This window comes from Pezoporus wallicus, unplaced genomic scaffold (genome assembly GCF_028554395.1).
Source record: "Pezoporus wallicus isolate ANWC-B61680 ecotype Strahan unplaced genomic scaffold, APGP_CSIRO_Pwel_v1 contig_11395, whole genome shotgun sequence".
Taxonomy (NCBI): Eukaryota; Metazoa; Chordata; class Aves; order Psittaciformes; family Psittacidae; genus Pezoporus; species Pezoporus wallicus.
This window is the reverse complement of record NW_026636241.1, coordinates 172791-190350: the sequence shown is the minus strand read 5'-3', so window position 1 is coordinate 190350 and position 17560 is coordinate 172791. Positions and strand designations below refer to the sequence as shown.

The 17560-nt window shown below is 42.5% G+C and overlaps 1 protein-coding gene across 5 annotated transcripts; it reads right to left on the bottom strand.

Moving 5' to 3' along the window:
* Positions 1–1134: 1134 nt before the first annotated feature.
* Positions 1135–17132, bottom strand: DEPDC1 (DEP domain containing 1). 5 transcript variants are annotated; one of them, XM_057399173.1, is made up of 12 exons: positions 17062–17132; positions 13289–13554; positions 12480–12630; positions 11256–11374; positions 10708–10838; positions 10351–10398; positions 7286–7426; positions 5947–6825; positions 5020–5192; positions 3953–4129; positions 3519–3704; positions 1135–1813 (listed from the first exon to the last, which is right to left on the bottom strand). In XM_057399173.1, the coding sequence occupies exons 2-12, from the start codon at positions 13519–13521 to the stop codon at positions 1673–1675; spliced, it is 2379 nt and encodes a 792-aa protein (XP_057255156.1). In that variant the 5' UTR covers positions 13522–13554; positions 17062–17132; the 3' UTR covers positions 1135–1672. The 5 variants fall into 5 exon arrangements, with proteins under 5 accessions (XP_057255156.1, XP_057255155.1, XP_057255152.1 ...); XM_057399172.1 differs by having other exon boundaries at positions 16983–17073; XM_057399169.1 differs by lacking the exon at positions 17062–17132 and adding an exon at positions 14804–14894.
* Between the last annotated feature and the right edge of the window lie 428 nt (positions 17133–17560).

Sequence of the window (17560 nt, the reverse complement as noted above, 5' to 3'; positions counted from 1 at the left end):
CATCGAGTATCATGATATGATCTTAAAGAAACCTTTAACTGAAGAGCAGCATGGAAGTATTAAACAGTAAGGAGTGCACCTGAATATCTGCCTAGGGAGAGGTCACAGCTCAGGCTATGGCCTGACAAGTGATTAAACTCATCTGGGAAGCTAAAGGACAGCAGAACAGCACATGAACAGTGAATGTTCAAAGCCCCAAAGCACACACATCTCAACAAAGTTGAGCACAACCACTACTTACACAAAGCAGTAGTACATTGTTGCCTACTTTGGCATAGCATAGGATATACTAAAGCCTCTGGATATCAAGAGAATTCCATTTTACATGGTGGAATATTTTCTCCAAGACCCTTTATCTGCCTTATTATCAAATTAAAGGTCAGTTCAGCTGCACTTACCAACTGATTTCTCCAGTTTATAATCCGTACCAGCACTGCTTCTGACCCCCTTTTGCCACATTTTCCTCAGACCAAGATGACAAGGTGATGAGAGACTGTGTCCAGAGTGGCAGGCAGATCCAGTAGTGCTCCTACTTGCAGGACATGTTCTGTAAAACACTTATCATACACATAAGTCAAAATCATTCCAGGACAAAACAGTTGTGTTCCCAGACTAAAAGCAGCGACAGCCACAGCTCTTACGACAGAGCCCAAGCTCCAAATTGCCTTTCCAAAATGAAAATCCTTTTAATAGAAAAAACATTTCAATGAATTTTTAAAGGTTCATCCATCTTTTTGCTGTACTACACCAACATTCTCTGCTCAAGACTGCCTACTTTTTTACCTGAAGCATCTCTGTCTAAACATTAATCCAGGATCTTCTTTATGACAACACATCCATTTATTCTCTCTGAATTACTCAAGTAGATTTATACTCTTGTGGGGGAGCTGTGGCCCCACCAAAATTAATAAGCAAACACTCAACTGTGGAAACAAAATAGGGGAATTTAGTGTATTTCGAGCCTATTCCTTGTCACATCACGTATCATCCATCACTTGTGTTGGTTTTGGGAAGAATACCAATAAACCTAAAATAAATTTTCCATGAAATTGTCAGAACTATACCTAAGCCTTCTAATATAAATAAATACACAAAAGCTCATGTGGATTTTACAGATGAGAGGAACAGAAGTACTTTAGGAGTCAGATAATCATTTATTTATGGTGAATTATTGTCTCCATTGAAAACAACAGAACCGACTTTTAAATTAGTCCCAACTTCAAAGAACATTGTTTTGTTTAAAGACAAATATTTTGAGAACACAAAAGAAGGCACTTATTCATAACATAGACATTAAAACCTATGATAAATGGCACAAATTCCTGAACAGACAGTAAAATGTTACAACAATATGCATCTCATCAGCTTCCCATATGGAAGCCATGTATCAGTTTTTGGTTACTAATAGCATCATGTTTATTTTCACATTTCTTTTATTGAACATAATATATTGTAATAATTTGTAAACAGATAAATATATCTCTTAGTTATTCAAAAGTTATCTGCACACACACACTCAAAAGGTAATTTGGCACCTTTCAGCACAGTGTCCATGTAAACAATTCTACCTTCTTCACACACAGCCACCACCGAATTTCTGCAGTGAGTACCCTTTCATACATCATTCACACATAGACCCAACAAGTAAATACGCAGCTGAAGTGTGATTAAGTTAATATCTTAGGCTACGAAATCTGGGTTTCCTTAAGCTGAGCATCGGTTGTTTAATGGTGGGTTTGTTCTCAAGCAGGACTGCTTCGTTTTCTGTAGTTGGAAATCTGTTCTGGTAGATCAGTGGGTATTCCTTCTGAAACTAGAAACACAACAGCAACAAATAAATCAGACTGCACTAAAAACTCCAGATGCACAGGACTGAGCATGAATCACCTCATGGGGATGCACATCAGCAGGAGGAGCAAGGCTGTGACACTTGAACACAGTAGCTGTAGCCCTTTGTGCTTATGAGTTCACAACCAATAAACAATGAGTCAGACTCTGTCAGGCACTTCATCTTCTGTTGAAATAAGGAAAGCTTCTCATTTCCTTTGATTCCCAAGCATTTTGACAGGCTGAGAGAAATGGGCTTGTTCAGCCTGGAGAAGAGAAGACTCCTGAAGGGGAGACCTTAGAGCAGCTCCAGGAAAGCTGGAGAGGGGCTTGGGACAAGGGCCTGTAGGGACAGGCCAAGGGGAATGGCTTTAACCTGCCAGAGGGGAGACTGAGATGAGCTCTTAGGCAGAAGCTCTTCCCTGTGAGGGTGCTGAGGCGCTGGCACAGGGTGCCCAGAGAAGCTGTGGCTGCCCCATCCCTGGCAGTGTTCAAGGCCAGGTTGGACACAGGGGCTTGGAGCAAGCTGCGCTAGTGGAAGGTGTCCCTGCCCATGGCAGGGGGTTGGGACTGAATGAACTTTAAGGTCTCTTCCAACACAAACCAGGCTGAGATTCTGTGAAATAAAACTCAGAGATATTTGGCTACAGACATGTTTTTGACATTCTGCCTGTTTCCTATATAAGGCCTCAGGAAGACAAGACAAACAGTAAATACATCAGCCAAAGCTTATTGCTGATGGATCCAACCTAGGGAAAATTACACCACTTGTAACTGTGGGTGTTGATACAATTTGTACTTAACCCTCTAGAAGGTGCTGTGTATTTGGCTTTCCCCAATTCCAAGTATCAAAACTGAGTTAACAGCTCCAAAACATTGTTATTTACCACACCAGTAGCTATCCTAGCACAAATGGCAAACCTATAATGATACAGCTCTATGAATTTAAAAAATAAACTTCACTAACGCATTGCCCATGCAGTACAAGCTGCTTCTGGACTTTAGTGGGAACTCAGAAAAAAATATAAGTTCGTACTTGAAGTTTTACTATTAGAGGATTTTAGTAGATATCCTTCCTCCCCACTTCACCTGCTTCTAGTGGTGCTGTGTATCGCTTCTTACTGCTTACTTACACCAAGTTTTAATCAATTGTAATTAACTACTCTTCTTCACATGCAGGAAGTGTTAATGAACTTGAAGAATTCAAGTCCAGCCTTCACTTTTCCACAACCAGAAGGTTTTCACAACACACGTGAAAGTCAGTGCTGCAGAAGCTGGGGGAGGAGCACTAAAGAAAGAAATGTGCTTGCTCTGAAAAGCTGCTTTTTCCAATTTGAGTCACAAGACTCACTTCGGAGATTCCAGGACAAGCACAATACTGTTCAATTGGTCAGGCATACTTGCCAAAGGTTTTCCTAAAGAGAAAAAAAACCCTCCAGTGTTAAATCCTGCCAGAACTGCTGTATTTCAGCTTTAGGATTAGGCAATATGTTAGTAGGCCACAGAAGTGCCAAACAATCTTGAGTGACATATGTTACAAAACTCAAACGTAATTCCACAGAAAGGAATGTTTCAGGATTGTGAAGAGATCGACCCCTTAAAGGGTCCCAGGGTCTAGTACCTGGTACTAGAGATCCTTCTCTCACAACAGCATTTCCATAAGTAGATTAAATAGGAACCAAGTTTCTTACCTGTTTTAACTTTTTCTTCTTGTCTTTCACAGACAAGTTCTTATCTTTGATAATGTTCTCCAAGAGCTCTGCCACTGCAGCTTGAGAGGTAGAAACCTTCTGTTCTTCAAACTCCTGAGGGGTTATTTGTTTGCAGTATGAATATGTTGGCAATATGGCACATATTTCTTCCTTTGGGTATTTGCACTGGAAGAAGAGTTGAAGAAGGGGTCTGCATAAACTCAATTATGTACTATTTCTATAAGAAGGTACTTAAACATCCAAACATGATAACACCTCAAGTTGCAAAACACGGTAACATAGCTCGTACCTATGACTGCACCAATGGTTTAATACAAGTCTGCATCCAAAACAGTGATTTCATTTGCAGCTTTCCCATCCTGCCTTCAGAAGTAACAAACACTCTGCAATCAGCAAATGAACCTGCCACCAACCTGAGCCATCTTCACGTGTTCTATGTGATCACGCACTGCAACCTGCAGGTAAGTGGGTACTTTAAATATTTCTTGTTGATGGTCCATTAGAAATGAAACTAATCGTGTAGAGAGCAGCTCATCGAGGTCTACTTCTTCGGCACAGCACAGCACGCAGCGAGAAAAGGTCTGGATCATCTACAAGTGGTTAGCAGATGGTTAGTACATACAGTTGAAGGATTTGCCTTCTTTCCAGTCTACATAGCACATTCTCCAATACCAACTTTCAGGGTAATCTCTCTTGCCTACACTGCTGGTTAAGAGAGGAGGAAAACTGCTTGTAATGCTTTCCTCATCTGAAATAAAGTAACTTCCTCCAACATCAGACTTGCCCTTTGTTTTTGAACTGTAATTTCAATTAATACATATTTTAAAGAAGTAATGATAGAAGCCTTACCCTGCAGAAAAGTGTACATCTTAGCCATCTGGAGACAAGTGACACGGTAAGAAACACTGCAGAACCAGCCTAACCAACACCTAATGCGCACCAAGGTCCTGTTTTAAATAGCTTTAAAAACATTTTTATAGCTTTTGACAAAAAAAAAGTAAATCTTTAGCTGTTCCATTGAAAGCTTAAATTCAGACCTTGAAGTTAGTCTTTAAACCCACTAGGCAGAAAATTGAATCCTTTGGAACTGTTTTTGTTCCAATACACAATAAAATACACAAATTTTAGTCCAAGAAAGGCTTTCTACAGGCACTTTGCCAACACCTTTTAAGCTGAATAGCAGTAGGGTGAGAAGTCAAGACTCAATTAATCATAGAATAGAATACATTTCTTTAAGAAATTTCTTCCCTTCTCCCAAAGCCAGCAAAAGTAGCACCAGCACTTGAAATACATTAGGATGTGGACAAGGAAGTTCTTGCTTCAAGTCAGATTTTGATAAACATTCTGGAGATGAAAAGGCTATCTAATTTAATTGCACTATTTAACTGCAATGAGACAAGAACCTCAAGTACGGAACACTCCCAGTATTCTCAGCAACATTCTTAGACCGACAGACACACAGCTCTGCTGAGTCTCTTACCAAAGTGCGTGTGCCCATCGCATCATGAAGTCGTGGCATATCCACGTTCTCACTCATCCGAGAGATCATGCGCATGAGGAGCTGAATCTTCCTACGGTTTGGTGGTGGAAGCAACAAACAACATATCTGCAATGCTTCAACAGCAATTCTTTCTAGATGAGGCTGAAGGAGATCTACAAGTTAATTGTACAGACAGCTGTCAGTAAGATTTGACCTGATTCTCAAGATATTTTAATCTAGGAACAAGAAAGTCCTTTTCTTTTTTTAACTGAGATCATAGAATCTCAGCCTGGTTTGGGTTGAAATGATCTTACAGCACCATCCAGTTCCAGCCTCCTGCCATGGGCAGGGACACCTTCCACTAGAGCAACTTGCTCCAAGGTCCGTCCAACCTGGCCTTGAACACTGCCAGGGATGGTGCAGCCACAGCTTCTCTGGGCACCCTGTGCCACTGTCACTATCCAATGATGATAATCTGTGTTTCACAGAAACCAGCTGTAACATACTACATAGTTCGGTGGCCTTTTTGTGTCTGGTCATCTTCAACTTCCTTTATCATGATAAACTGTGTTTCAAAGACTGCAAAAAGACATTCCCCCCCCCCCCCCCCCCCCACCAGGCAGGTCTGTGCAAGTTCCCTGCCACACTCTCAGTGTGTAGGTCAGAATTACTCACCACTTACCTCAAAGTTGAATCATTGACACAACAAGTTTAAGACTCCAAAGAAACTACCCACTACTATTTGTTAGCAGACGTACAAAGGGCTACCTTTAAATAACGCAGTTTAGCAACCATTTTGGTTTCTTAAACCCCACATGTCATGTTATACACATGAAAAAACCCTAGCATCAGTGCCAGATTAAGGAAGCAGAGATTAGTTTGCCAGCACAATAAGCCAATACAACATGCTTTAGAAAGCCATCTTACTTTGCGTGCCAGTCAACATATAAGAAGAGTGAGTGAAAGAGCATTCTGAGAGTTCTGTGGTACTTTTGCAGAGTCTCTTTTTGATGGTGGTATCAGAAACCTCAGTCCTGATGTCCACTGAAGCAGCCACACCCCAGGTATTTGGTTTTCCTTGCCCACAAAGTGGAGAACTTGGTTTCACTGTGATTTCAGCAACTGGCATATTAATCCTAGCACAACTTCTGGAGTTCCTCTTGCCAAGTAAACTCAGAGACCCATGGATTTTCTTCAGCCCATGATCTTCAATAAATAGCTCTTTATCCTGAAGAGCTGATGCAGACACTCTTTTGATACCATGGGTTTGGTCTTGACCTGTGTTATCAAAACCAAGCTCCAACACAGAATTAGCTTTATGCTCATAAGGTAGTGATTGTTTTCTATTTCTTGTGCCCAGGATGGTGTTCACATCACTTTGCAGGAGGGAATCAGATCCTACTTTATTACATGCGCTTGAAGTGGCATCTCCAACTCTTTCCAAAGAGTAACATCTTGTCCTAAATGTTTGACGTGGACCTTGTTCATTCCTGAAAGCTGAAAGATTTTGACAGCTTCCTCCTATTAGATTAGCAGAACTACCTTGTTTATGTGTCTGTTTATGCTGCCACAGTTTATTTGCACATTGTTTTTGAATAGTTAGTTCTGCTGAAGAACACTTCATGGAAGCTTCACATTCTTTCCTTTTCTTGTCAGGCTCTTTGCAAAGGAGGCTTAGGAGAAGACACTCAGTTGACTTGAAAGAGTTCAAGTGAAGGTATTTTGAAGGCTGAGAGTCACACTTCTCATCCTGGACAGAATGTTTTCCACTGCATGTATCTGGAATTGTGATGTAGCCACACATAACTATCAGAAAATGAAATATCAGTTAAGATGCAAGTGGTATGAAAAATGAACAAGTTTAGACAGAAAGATGCTAACTGAGCAGAGAGGATAACAAATATAAGATAGTCATTTATAGATGATTCTGTTAGTAAAACCTAAGAAGAAATTAGCTCAGTCCAAAAGTGATCTAACAACCATGATGCAAGAAGACAGACAGTTAACACACTGCAACAGTGAGGGACAGACAGAATGAGCATGTCTTTTTTAGATTATGGTTACTGCATATTTAGAATGTTAGCTCAGACAGCAGTTTACATAGAGAATTATGAGACAGAGCTGTACGTCAATACTGTAATACAGAATGATATCACTGATAATCTTCCTCAGATTCAAGCTGCCATACAGATTTTGAGGTACAGATTTGTTCCCCAGTCGATATAAACTTACAGCTTGCGTTGAGTATTTCCCAATTCATACATACCTAAAATATTAACAAAAAGTTCATAGTACTCAAAAGTAAGTAATGGCTCAGGAAGATTGAGAAAGTAATCTGCAACCGTTCGGAACACATCGCGCTCAAACCCACTGTAAGTTGCTTGGCTCATGTCATTATTTCTAGGCCCTAAAGAGAGGTAAAGAAAGAAAGATCACAAACAACTTTTCACAAATCCACTATAGAATTATTTTTTTTTTAAATGAATACAGGTTTATTCTTGTAGGAGGGAAAGAATTATGTCAGCAACATGAAGATTTTTTAGTTGAGTACTGTATCATTTGTAAGCAAAAATAGTGTAAAAGATTCTATGTAGCCACTGAACAGCTGTGCTCAGTTTCAACAAGCTGTTCTACACCAAGAAAATAAATGAAAATTCATTTATACCCTTCATAGGCTCCTCAGCAAAATAGTAATGAACTCTAAGTACTTTCCTTCATTTCCAAACAGTTTGGGTCAGAAGAAACCTTAAAGCTCATCCAGTTCCAACCCCTTGCCATAAGCAGGGACACCTTCCACTTGAGGAGGTTGCTCCAAGCCCCATCCAGCCTGGCCTTGGACACTGCCAAGAAAGACATTAACAGCATCTTCCCTTTGCAGCGAGCTCCTTTTATTAACTCATCTACTGAAAAGGTCCACCAGGAGAGTTTTGCTCACCACTAAGCTCATGGTGAAGCTACACACGACTGATTTTATTCAGACATGGACAGATGAGCAATCCAAGAGATCTAGTTGCTAAACTTTGCCTGTGTGGCTACAGACAGGAAAGGAGCAAACAAAAGTGTTCCAGGTAGGAATAAAACTTGACATGGCATAAAACTGTTAACCCTAATGTTGTTATACTCCGCTGGGCTCCTACAAATGAAATCAGCTGCCTTACAAAGACAATTTTAATGAATTAGGAGATGGCTGTTTGAAGTTATACATAGAACCAGAGAAATTTTAACTTTTGATACAATCAATCTTTATAACCATAATCACATTACCATACACTAAAAATACAGGAAAGCAGTATTCCCCCTACAGTATAAACACTTAGTTTTCACTGTGCAAAGTAACTATTGCCTTAAATCATTTGGTCACAGTATAGCTGGCATCTGCAAAGATAAAGTCTTCACTTGAATTAATTCACTCAAATTAGAAATGGAGAATTCAAAAGCCCAGAAAGCTTGCTTGCTGTTTCCAACCCACAAAGACCTATTTGTTAATTCTAAGTACAGAACTGATGCTGGGATTAAGGTATTGAAAAGCTCAGAGACCAGTGCTCAGCTGTATTTTTCACTCCGATTGAAATCCACTCACCAAGCTCTTCCCTGTCCTGCTTTTCCTACTAGTGTTCTTCATGTAAGAGGCTCTATTTTTGGGGGAATGCAGTTGAAGGAAAGGGAGATGTTGAATAAGAACCAAAGGGGTTATTTTCATGAGAGTGCATGCTGCAAACCGAACTTGTGAAGACACACTAACCCGCCATGGACCCCACCACAGTTCCACTGAGCAGCCAGACGTACACACAGATGTATAAAACACATGCCATCTAACTATGGTATAGCTTTGCAGGAAGCTAGTGAAGGAGACTGTCAGTAAAAGGAGCAAGACTTAAACAGCAGGACAAGCACACAGATAAAAAGCTCATCATCTCTGATTTCATTTGAGAGGCACTCATCTAAGTGTTAGACATTTAAAGAGGCAGTTTTTGAGGGGAAGAAGGAATTGTCCTCTCTTCTGCAGAATCTTTTCAGAATCTGCTTCACAGAGATGCAAATCTTACAGAATAGCAATCTGTATGTGTCTAACAATTTCAAACATCTGACAAAAGAAACTTCAAAGACCATTAGATTCCTCAAAGTTTCATAAAAATCAATGGTACTGTAAAGGAGAAAGACTTAGTACCACACAGGTCTGCTACAGCACTTGTTAAAAAGCAAACCCACACCTTTTATTAGCAAGAGAATCCACATCAGACTGAGCCATTAGAAGCTGAACTTGATCAGGTTCTCGGTGAAAGTATTTTTCCCTCCTCAACTTGTGAAAAACCTTTGTTAATTCTGTTACTCCACAGTCAATACTTTCCCTGTAGCTCCAAGGCAGTTGCTCAAGTACACATAACGCTGATGCCTTTGGTAACTGATTCTTCTTTCCTGAAGTTTAAGATTTAACATTGTGCCTTTCTAAATTTCACTCTTAAGCAAATACACAAAGAAAACAAACCAGAAGCACCAAGCTTTTCTAAGGTCCAGTTTTGCTGCTTGGTACTTCTTACATTAATACCAAAGGAAGGGATGAGTGACTCTTGGTCTGCAGACAAAGGACGTTCAGTTGTCACAAAACATGTTTCACAGATAAAATGTCAGACTTTAAAAATCCATCTCATCAAACCCTTTGCAAAATTTTATTTGCTTTCTTCTAACACAAATAAAAAACCAACAGGTTTTCTGTGAATTGGTCTCTCCAGTTTAATATGCAACATAGGAACTGTTTCAGTCTAGCTCAAAGGCAGTAACTGGAAAAGGAAAGGCCCTTTACTCCTGGAAAACTGCCTCAGAAGAAACCACACACAGGTTTTGCCCAAGCACTAATTTTCTCCCTGCCTGACTCTTTGTTAATAGGAATTATTTTTGTTACAAACAGTGCTTAGCTTTTCCATGGCCTTGGACAGGACAATTCCACTGAAAGCTTGCAGAGGTAATTAATTCTCTTGCATGTTTCTTGGATTAAGGAACACTGAAGCCACTCTTCTTCCACTAATTTATAATCAGTTCACACTGCTGAAAGTCATATGCAGATGATGCAGCCTAAAAGCAGGATTAGTAGCTAGACTAGAGGTCTGATACCTCAATTACCTGAAATGTGACATATTTAAACATGTATTATTAGCTTCCTTAGGTTACATTTCTGTGCAATGATTTGCTATGGATTGCTGTCATTGCTTCTCAGCATATCAAGGCACTTCGATTATGTGAATTTCCAAATGAAACATCACAACTGATCTCAACTTGCAAGTATTATTTCACTTTCAACTCTCAAAAGAGAGTAAAAGGTGTTTAACAACTTACAGTATGCGAGGCACTTCATAGCTGACAATACCCAGTGTGGGAGGTCTTCTAAAATAAGCACAGAAACGCATTATTTATACACAACCTCAAAGACTTAATAACTAATATAAAAAATGGCACATGTATTAATACCTCAAATACAGAAGATGAAATTTGGAACTAATTTTAAATATTGCTACATGTGTAATTTAAAAGTGAATGCAATAAACCTACAAAACCTTCTTGACAATTATACTGAACTGTAATGCAGCTTGGGGAAAAAAGTAAAAAACAACGAAACATTACATTAATTATTATCATTTGCTGTAATTAGGCCACATGGAATCTTAAAGCAAAGCCAGGGAAAAGAAATTGTACCTGATTTGTTCTGCAAAATCACAACACCATGTTTGCTCGTGTTAGTCATGTTGTATATGACATACTCAGGAACGATCTGCATTGGCTGAAGAACTTCTTCCAAAGATGGGAGGCCTAAAATGGTTTGCAAACTGTGGGCAGTAAGGGAGCAGATGTTTTCATTCATTACTTGTAAGCCTTTTAGACAACAAGTTCTTCCCTTGTCTACTCAAACAACAGTTAGTTAGCTATTTAATACACTCGCACTTCTAGAAGGACAACTTGAGGACTCACTTTTCCCTGGAACAAACACCAAAAAATTACTAGGAAAGAGCCTCTATGGTACATAAAATATATTTAACACCAGCAGTAATAAAATTTCAACAGATTTCTTAAATGCAACAATCCAATGTTAACAAATACATCGGAAGGCATCTGTAAAGAATAGTAAAATATTCAAGTTAAAACACAGTTTTAAAGATTCAAGTTTGCAAGCCAAAAGCTTGATCGGGTTGTTACACACACAAACCACATATCCAAGAAGGTGCTTTTTATAATGTGTTACTCACTGTATTAGAATGACATTTCTCCAAGTTTCTTTCACATATTCCTGGCTTATTTCCTTCCTATTCAGCATATCTTCCTCGTTTTCGTCTATTCTATCACTCTTTGTTTTCTCTAAATTTTCCTGAAAATGAGTAGTTTGTACCATAAGATAAAGAAGCTTCTTAAGATAATTCAAAACTAAGTAAAAATTAGTCTCAGAAGTATAGGGCATTCTGCAGAACATTGAATTCCAGTAATCTTACCAGTCCCTGCACTGCAATGTAAGCATGCCCAACTAACAAGCAAAAGAGGACACTATAAGAAAGACCCGATCAGCTCAGAAGTCAGTAACTGAAAAACTTGAAAAGTGTCAAATCCAAACGTGTCAGCAAGTGAAGTATTCCCCTTTAGGAACCTAAATTCACCCTAAATTCACAAAGTATGCACAAAAAAAATAAAGGACCAAGCACTTGTATTCAATCTTTTTCACAAAGTAGAAGAGTTAAATCATTTGTGCCTTGTCAACAAACAAAAAATATATCAAGTTTCAAGAAGGACATACTGTCCAGATCATTTCTACAACTCCACTGTCCAACCCTCCCAATACTTTAAAATACTGTAGCAGGGATTATACTACACTGAGGGAAACAAAACAAACCAAACAACCCAAAAGAAAACAAATGGCTCCATACTGATGACCCAAAACTCTACATAATCCCAGATCATAAAAGAAGCCCATACTGCAATAGGGGTGTTTGTGGATGTGAGATGACCTTTCATTCTAAGTAACATAGCTGCATTAATTACAAACTACCCCCCATGTCTCTTCCTAATAAACTACTGCCAAGAAGCTTAGAAGAAACAACTTCATATAATTTTCAGTGTCAATTGCACAATCCCTGTCACTTGCTGCCAGCATTTCAAAAATGCCACATCACAGCCACGATTTTACAAGTACGTATTTTCTTTGAATATTTACAGGTTATTTAATAAAACCTCTTTTTGCACACTGAAGAGAAACAGCACACATCACCAAGACACTTGGCTATAAAATATAGCTGTACCTTTTATCATGGTTATATATAAATGTTCTACGTCACTGTCTAAAAGAACCTACCAATTTATTTCTTCAGCGAGATGACACAACAGAACAGTGTCACCAAGAGGCGATTGCTTCCAGTTTTATTTGTTAAAGAACAAAGAAAATACACAGCAACTATAAACGTGTAAGAAACATAAGTTATTACCAGAGACTGTAGTAACTCATGTCTTTTAAAAGCTCTCCTGGATAAATGTGGCAGTTTAAAAAGTCTTTCTTTGTCTCTACAGAAGTTTTCCAAGTTCTCTTTCTGTGTACATGGACTTGGTAGAGGTTTAACTGGAGACGTTGAAGGAAATCTGTAATGAACAGAAAAGATGTTAAATATATTTAGACTAGATTAGAAACATTAGAAGTCACTTAACCAAAGCCATACCCTGATTCCATACTAGCGTGATTCCATACGATTCTGAAGAGATCCAGGAAATTAACAGTGGTCTTTAGAATACTGTTTAGCATTATATTATAAATTAGCTTTGGGCTACTCTTGTTGATTCCAAAGTCAAGCTGAAGATACTTAGATATATACAGCACTGAGACTGGAATTTGAGAAGCGAGGGCCATTAATAGCCTATCTTAAGTTTTGAAGTTAAAGGCGTTTCCCACTTGGTTTTCTGTGAAATGTACAAGAGGAGTAAACATCGGACTGGTAGCACAGCATGGAGCTACTACAGTAAGTTCTCTTTGGCTCCCCTTCAAAGCACTTGAATGCTGCATGCTTGCCTCCTGGTGAAAAACCTGGCTAGACAAAGGCATGTAAACAGCCCTCAGCACAGGATGTATGGTTTGTACTGCAAATCAGAGTAAAATAAACAGTGAGTGGAAATGGTGCTAGCGATTAATCTATGGCTGAACTGCTCAACTCAAAGCAAGATATCTTTGCAAATCTGAACATAATGATTTTGAAATAAAATTCCCAACATGAAGAGCTCTGTTAACTGGTCTTTACTTCAGTACCTGTAAAGTGCACTGTTGTCTTCTAAGCTTTCAGATCCCCATCTCCCTTTTATATCTTCAATTACATGATTCTTGAGAAACTTTCTCAATAACTGAATAGTCTGCTGCCTAGTAACTTCAGGACCAAAGTTACTGTCATTCCTTAGCACTTCATGGAGCCAGTCTACAGCTTCTGATGCAGTGAAACAGCTTCCATGTATCTTGAAATGCTGCCTGTGTTTCCTTAGCGGCATGCCTGCTCGGAAATACTTTGTAATTTCATTCCACTGCATGAGAAACAAACAAGGAAAGAATGCAAGATCAAAGCCTGAAACTGATCATTGTAAGTATCAACTAAAGCAGTATTACATTAATAAGCATATAAACAAAATTACAACTTTAATACTAAGAAATATTGATAGCTATCCTAAGCAATCATAGGATGACTTGGGTTGGGACCTTAAAGCTCATCCAGCTCCAACCCCTGCCACGGGCAGGGACACCATGCTTGCTCCAAGCCCCTGTGTCCAACCTGGCCTTGAACACTGCCAGGGATGGGGCAGCCACAGCTTCTCTGGGCACCCTGTGCCAGCGCCTCAGCACCCTCACAGGGAAGAGCTTCTGCCTAAGAGCTCATCTCAGTCTCCTCAACCTCGGGCAGGTTAAAGCCATTCCCCTTGGCCTGTCCCTACATCCCTTGTCCCAAGCCCCTCTCCAGCTTTCCTGCAGCCCCTTCAGGCACTGGAGCTGCTCTCAGGTCTCCCCTTCAGGGGCCTTCTCTTCTCCAGGCTGCCCCAGCCCAGCTCTCTCAGCCTGGCTCCAGAGCAGAGCTGCTCCAGCCCTCGCAGCATCTCCATGGCCTCCTCTGCTCTCGCTCCAACAGCTCCACGTCCCTCTTGTGCTGCTGCCCCAGAGCTGGATCAGGGCTGCAGGGGGGTCTCCCCGGAGCGTAGCAGAGGGGCAGGATCCCCTCCCTCTACCTACTTAATGTAGAAGTAGCACTATGGAAACAAAGTTCAGATTAAAAACATACATAAGCATTTCATTTAGGTTTTTATCTTGTTCTTATCTTACTGAGAATAAGGTTATAATTTCACAAACATAACCAGTTTTATTGACCGTGTGTGCTCATGCCCAGCATGTACACCAGCTCGGGCTCCCGAGGCACTGTCAAACCACCGCAGCCGTTAGGCAGGGGGTGAATCCAGGCGGCAGGGCACAAAAAGTCCAGTTTTTAACCCTTTTCTCACGCAAAATCAGACGACACGCTTCAGCTGGCGGGCTCCTTCCCAGGCCGTCACCGAGTTTCCAGTGAACAAAGCGCTGCCAGCTACACAGCTCTCTCTGGGGAGGGCCGCAGGGCCCACACAGCCGGGCTCCCCCCACGGTGCGCCGGGAAGGCCGGAACCCATAGCCCGCGGGGCCCGGAACGGCTGTCGTTAACTTGGGCTTTACCCCGAGGAGAGCCCCGGGCATGCCGGCAGGCACCGAGCTCCCCGCATCCCACCAACCCGCCCCGAGCACCGCCGTCCTCACCAGCCTGGTGGCTCTGTACGGCCCCGGGGCCGCGGGCCGGCTCTCCATGGCGGTCAGCGCAGCCCCTGCGGCCCCGCGGCGGGCGGGTCCCGGTGCCCGTCCGGGTCCCGCCCTGCCCCTTCCTCCCCCCGCGCCTCAGCACAACGGCCGCGGCGGCGCCCGCGGTTTGAATTGGGTGCGAGGGAGCGGATTGGGCGAGGAGGCGGGCACGTGACCAGGGCACGGGGCAGGATATATCCGCCTGAAGGGGGAGAGCGGAGGTTGTGTCGTGTCGCGTCGCGATAGCGGTCGTCGGCGGGCGGCGGTGTAAGCGTTTGCTGGGGGTTGCAGAGATACTAAAGCATGGAATCGTAGAATAGTTTGGTTGGAAAGGACCTGAAGATCATCCAGTTCCAACCCCCCTGCCATGGGCAGGGACACCTCACACTAAACCAGGTCACCCAAGGCTCTGTCCAACCTGGCCTTGACCACTGCCAGGGATGGAGCGTTCACAACCTCCCTGGGCAACCCATTCCAGTGCCTCACCACCCTCACAGGAAAGAATTTCTTCCTTAGATCCAATCTAAACTTCCCCTGTTTCAGTGTTAACCCATTACCCCTTGTCCTGTCACTACAGTCCCTAATGAAGAGTCCCTCCCCAGCAACCCTATAGCCCCCCTTCAGATACTGGAAGCTGCTCTGAGGTCTCCACAGAGCTTCTCTTCTCCAGGCTGAACAGCCCCAACTTCCTCAGCCTGTCTTCATACAGGAGGTGCTCCAGCCCCTGAGCATCCTCATGGCCTCCTCTGGGCTTGTTCCAACAGTTCCATGTCCTTTTTATGTTGAGGACACCAGAACTGCACACAATGCTCCAGGTGAGGTCTCACAGGAGCAGAGCAGAGGGGCAGGATCACCTCCTTCGCCCTGCTGGTCACGCTCCTTTGGATGCAGCCCAGGATACGGTTGCTTTCTGGGCTGCAAGCGCACACTGAAGCCGGCTCATGTTCATTTTCTCATCAACCAACACCCCCAAGTCCTTCTCCTTGGGCTGCTCTGAATCTCTTCTCTGCCCAACCTGTAGCTGTGCCTGGGATTGCTCTGACCCAGGTGTAGGACCTTGCACTTGACATGGTTAAACTTCATGAGGTTGGCATCAGCCCACCTCACAAGCTTGTCGAGGTCCCTCTGGATGGCATTCCTTCCCTCCAGGTTATCAACCGAACCACACAGCTTGGTGTCATCGGCAAACTTGCTGAGGGCGCACTCAATCCCACTGTCCAGGTCATTCCTCAGGTCTTTACACATGGGCGTGTTAACAACCGGTGCTCTCCCCGGATACCTGCTCGGTTTGCCCTCTGGTGATGGCCATGTTCCTCAGCTGGGATACCTCCCCTGCAGGCACAGAGCAGCAAAGTGTAACAGAAGCCACACACAAGCACAGGTCAGTCCTCAGAAACCTACTGTGCTGATTTGTTGATGCAAGAAAACCAGACTGGTGTTACATGACTTGGTTTTCACAGGCAATGCTTCAAGAAGCAAGTGTGGCTTGCACAACTCTTAGGTTATAGAACACAGCCTGATTTGGTCTGGAAAGGACCTTAAAGCTCCTCCAGGTCCAACCCCTGCCACGGGCAGGGACCCCTTCCACTAGAGCAGCTTGCTCCAAGCCCCTGTGTCCAACCTGGCCTTGAGCACTGCCAGGGATGGGGCAGCCACAGCTCCTCTGTTCCACAGCTTACACACACCTGCCTGAACACATGGTAACTGCTTTCAGGAGAAAGCACATTCTTTCGAGTACCCTGTCCCGTCCTGTGTATTTCCTATAGATACACGTGTACTAGAGATCACCCCTCAAAAAAACCTCTTAACAACCCAACAGAAACCGACCCCAAACAACCGCACAAACACTGCACGACCACAGCTCCCATGTCGCTCTTTTTAGTGTCCTCTTTTTTAGTGTCCTCTTTCTTAGTGTCCTCTTAGTGTCCTTAGTGTCCTCTTTCTTGTAGACCAAGCCCACTTGTAAGCTGCGAGCTGCCAATACCTCCTGAGGATCTTAGCTCCTCTTGATACAGTCATCCATCACTCAAATGTTTTAGGCTCCTCACTTAAATGTCCTTTATAGTCAGCAAAGGCATACAAATACCTCAGACACTTTTATAAGAAGAGATAAAAACACTACTGCTGTGAGAAAACCCACCAGCATCACAAAGAGATTTTAGCAGTAAGACCCAAATTTGCAGTCTAATAAAAAGAAGGGGAATAAAAAGCCAAAGCACCAAGACACAGCCACCTTGATTGTATCACCCAGCAGAACCAGGTCTAGAGCAGCACTGAGAAAACCTTTCTCATTTATAAACCCTTCTAAAAGAGGGGTTGTTTTTCTTTTATGTGCTTAAGAAACTGCTTTCATCAGCACTGCCTCCATACAATTCTAAACATCCATCGGACTGACTGTGTCAAATGTTACTGTCCTTGAGCAGGCAGGGGTCACCAGTATCGAGGCCCTATTGCTGAAATTGCAGCTGTGCTGGGCAGGGCACGTCTCCAGGATGAAGGATCACCGCCCCCCTAGGATTGTGTTTTACGGTGAACTCGCCACAAGAGAAGTGCCCCAAAGAAGAGATATAAGGACTCCCTGAAACAGCACCTTAGCCTTGGCTGTATTGACTACCATCAGTGGTCCACCTTGGCCTCCAGTCGGGAGACATGGAGACACACCACACATAATGCCGCTGACTCCTTTGAGAACGAGTCTCGAGGAGAAAAGACAATGTA

What these genes read in the sequence shown, in the direction of transcription:
- DEPDC1 (XM_057399169.1), bottom strand. Translation starts at nt 14,851, where the DNA reads ATGGAGAGCCGGCCCGCGGCCCCGGGGCCGTACAGAGCCACCAGGCTG. An exon ending in GACAACAGTGCACTTTACAG is followed by an intron (nt 12,631 to 13,288) that starts GTACTGAAGTAA and finishes TGTTCATTACAG; the next exon opens with ATTTCCTTCAACGTCTCCAG. An exon ending in CGATGGGCACACGCACTTTG is followed by an intron (nt 4,130 to 5,019) that starts GTAAGAGACTCA and finishes AACCACTTGTAG; the next exon opens with ATGATCCAGACCTTTTCTCG.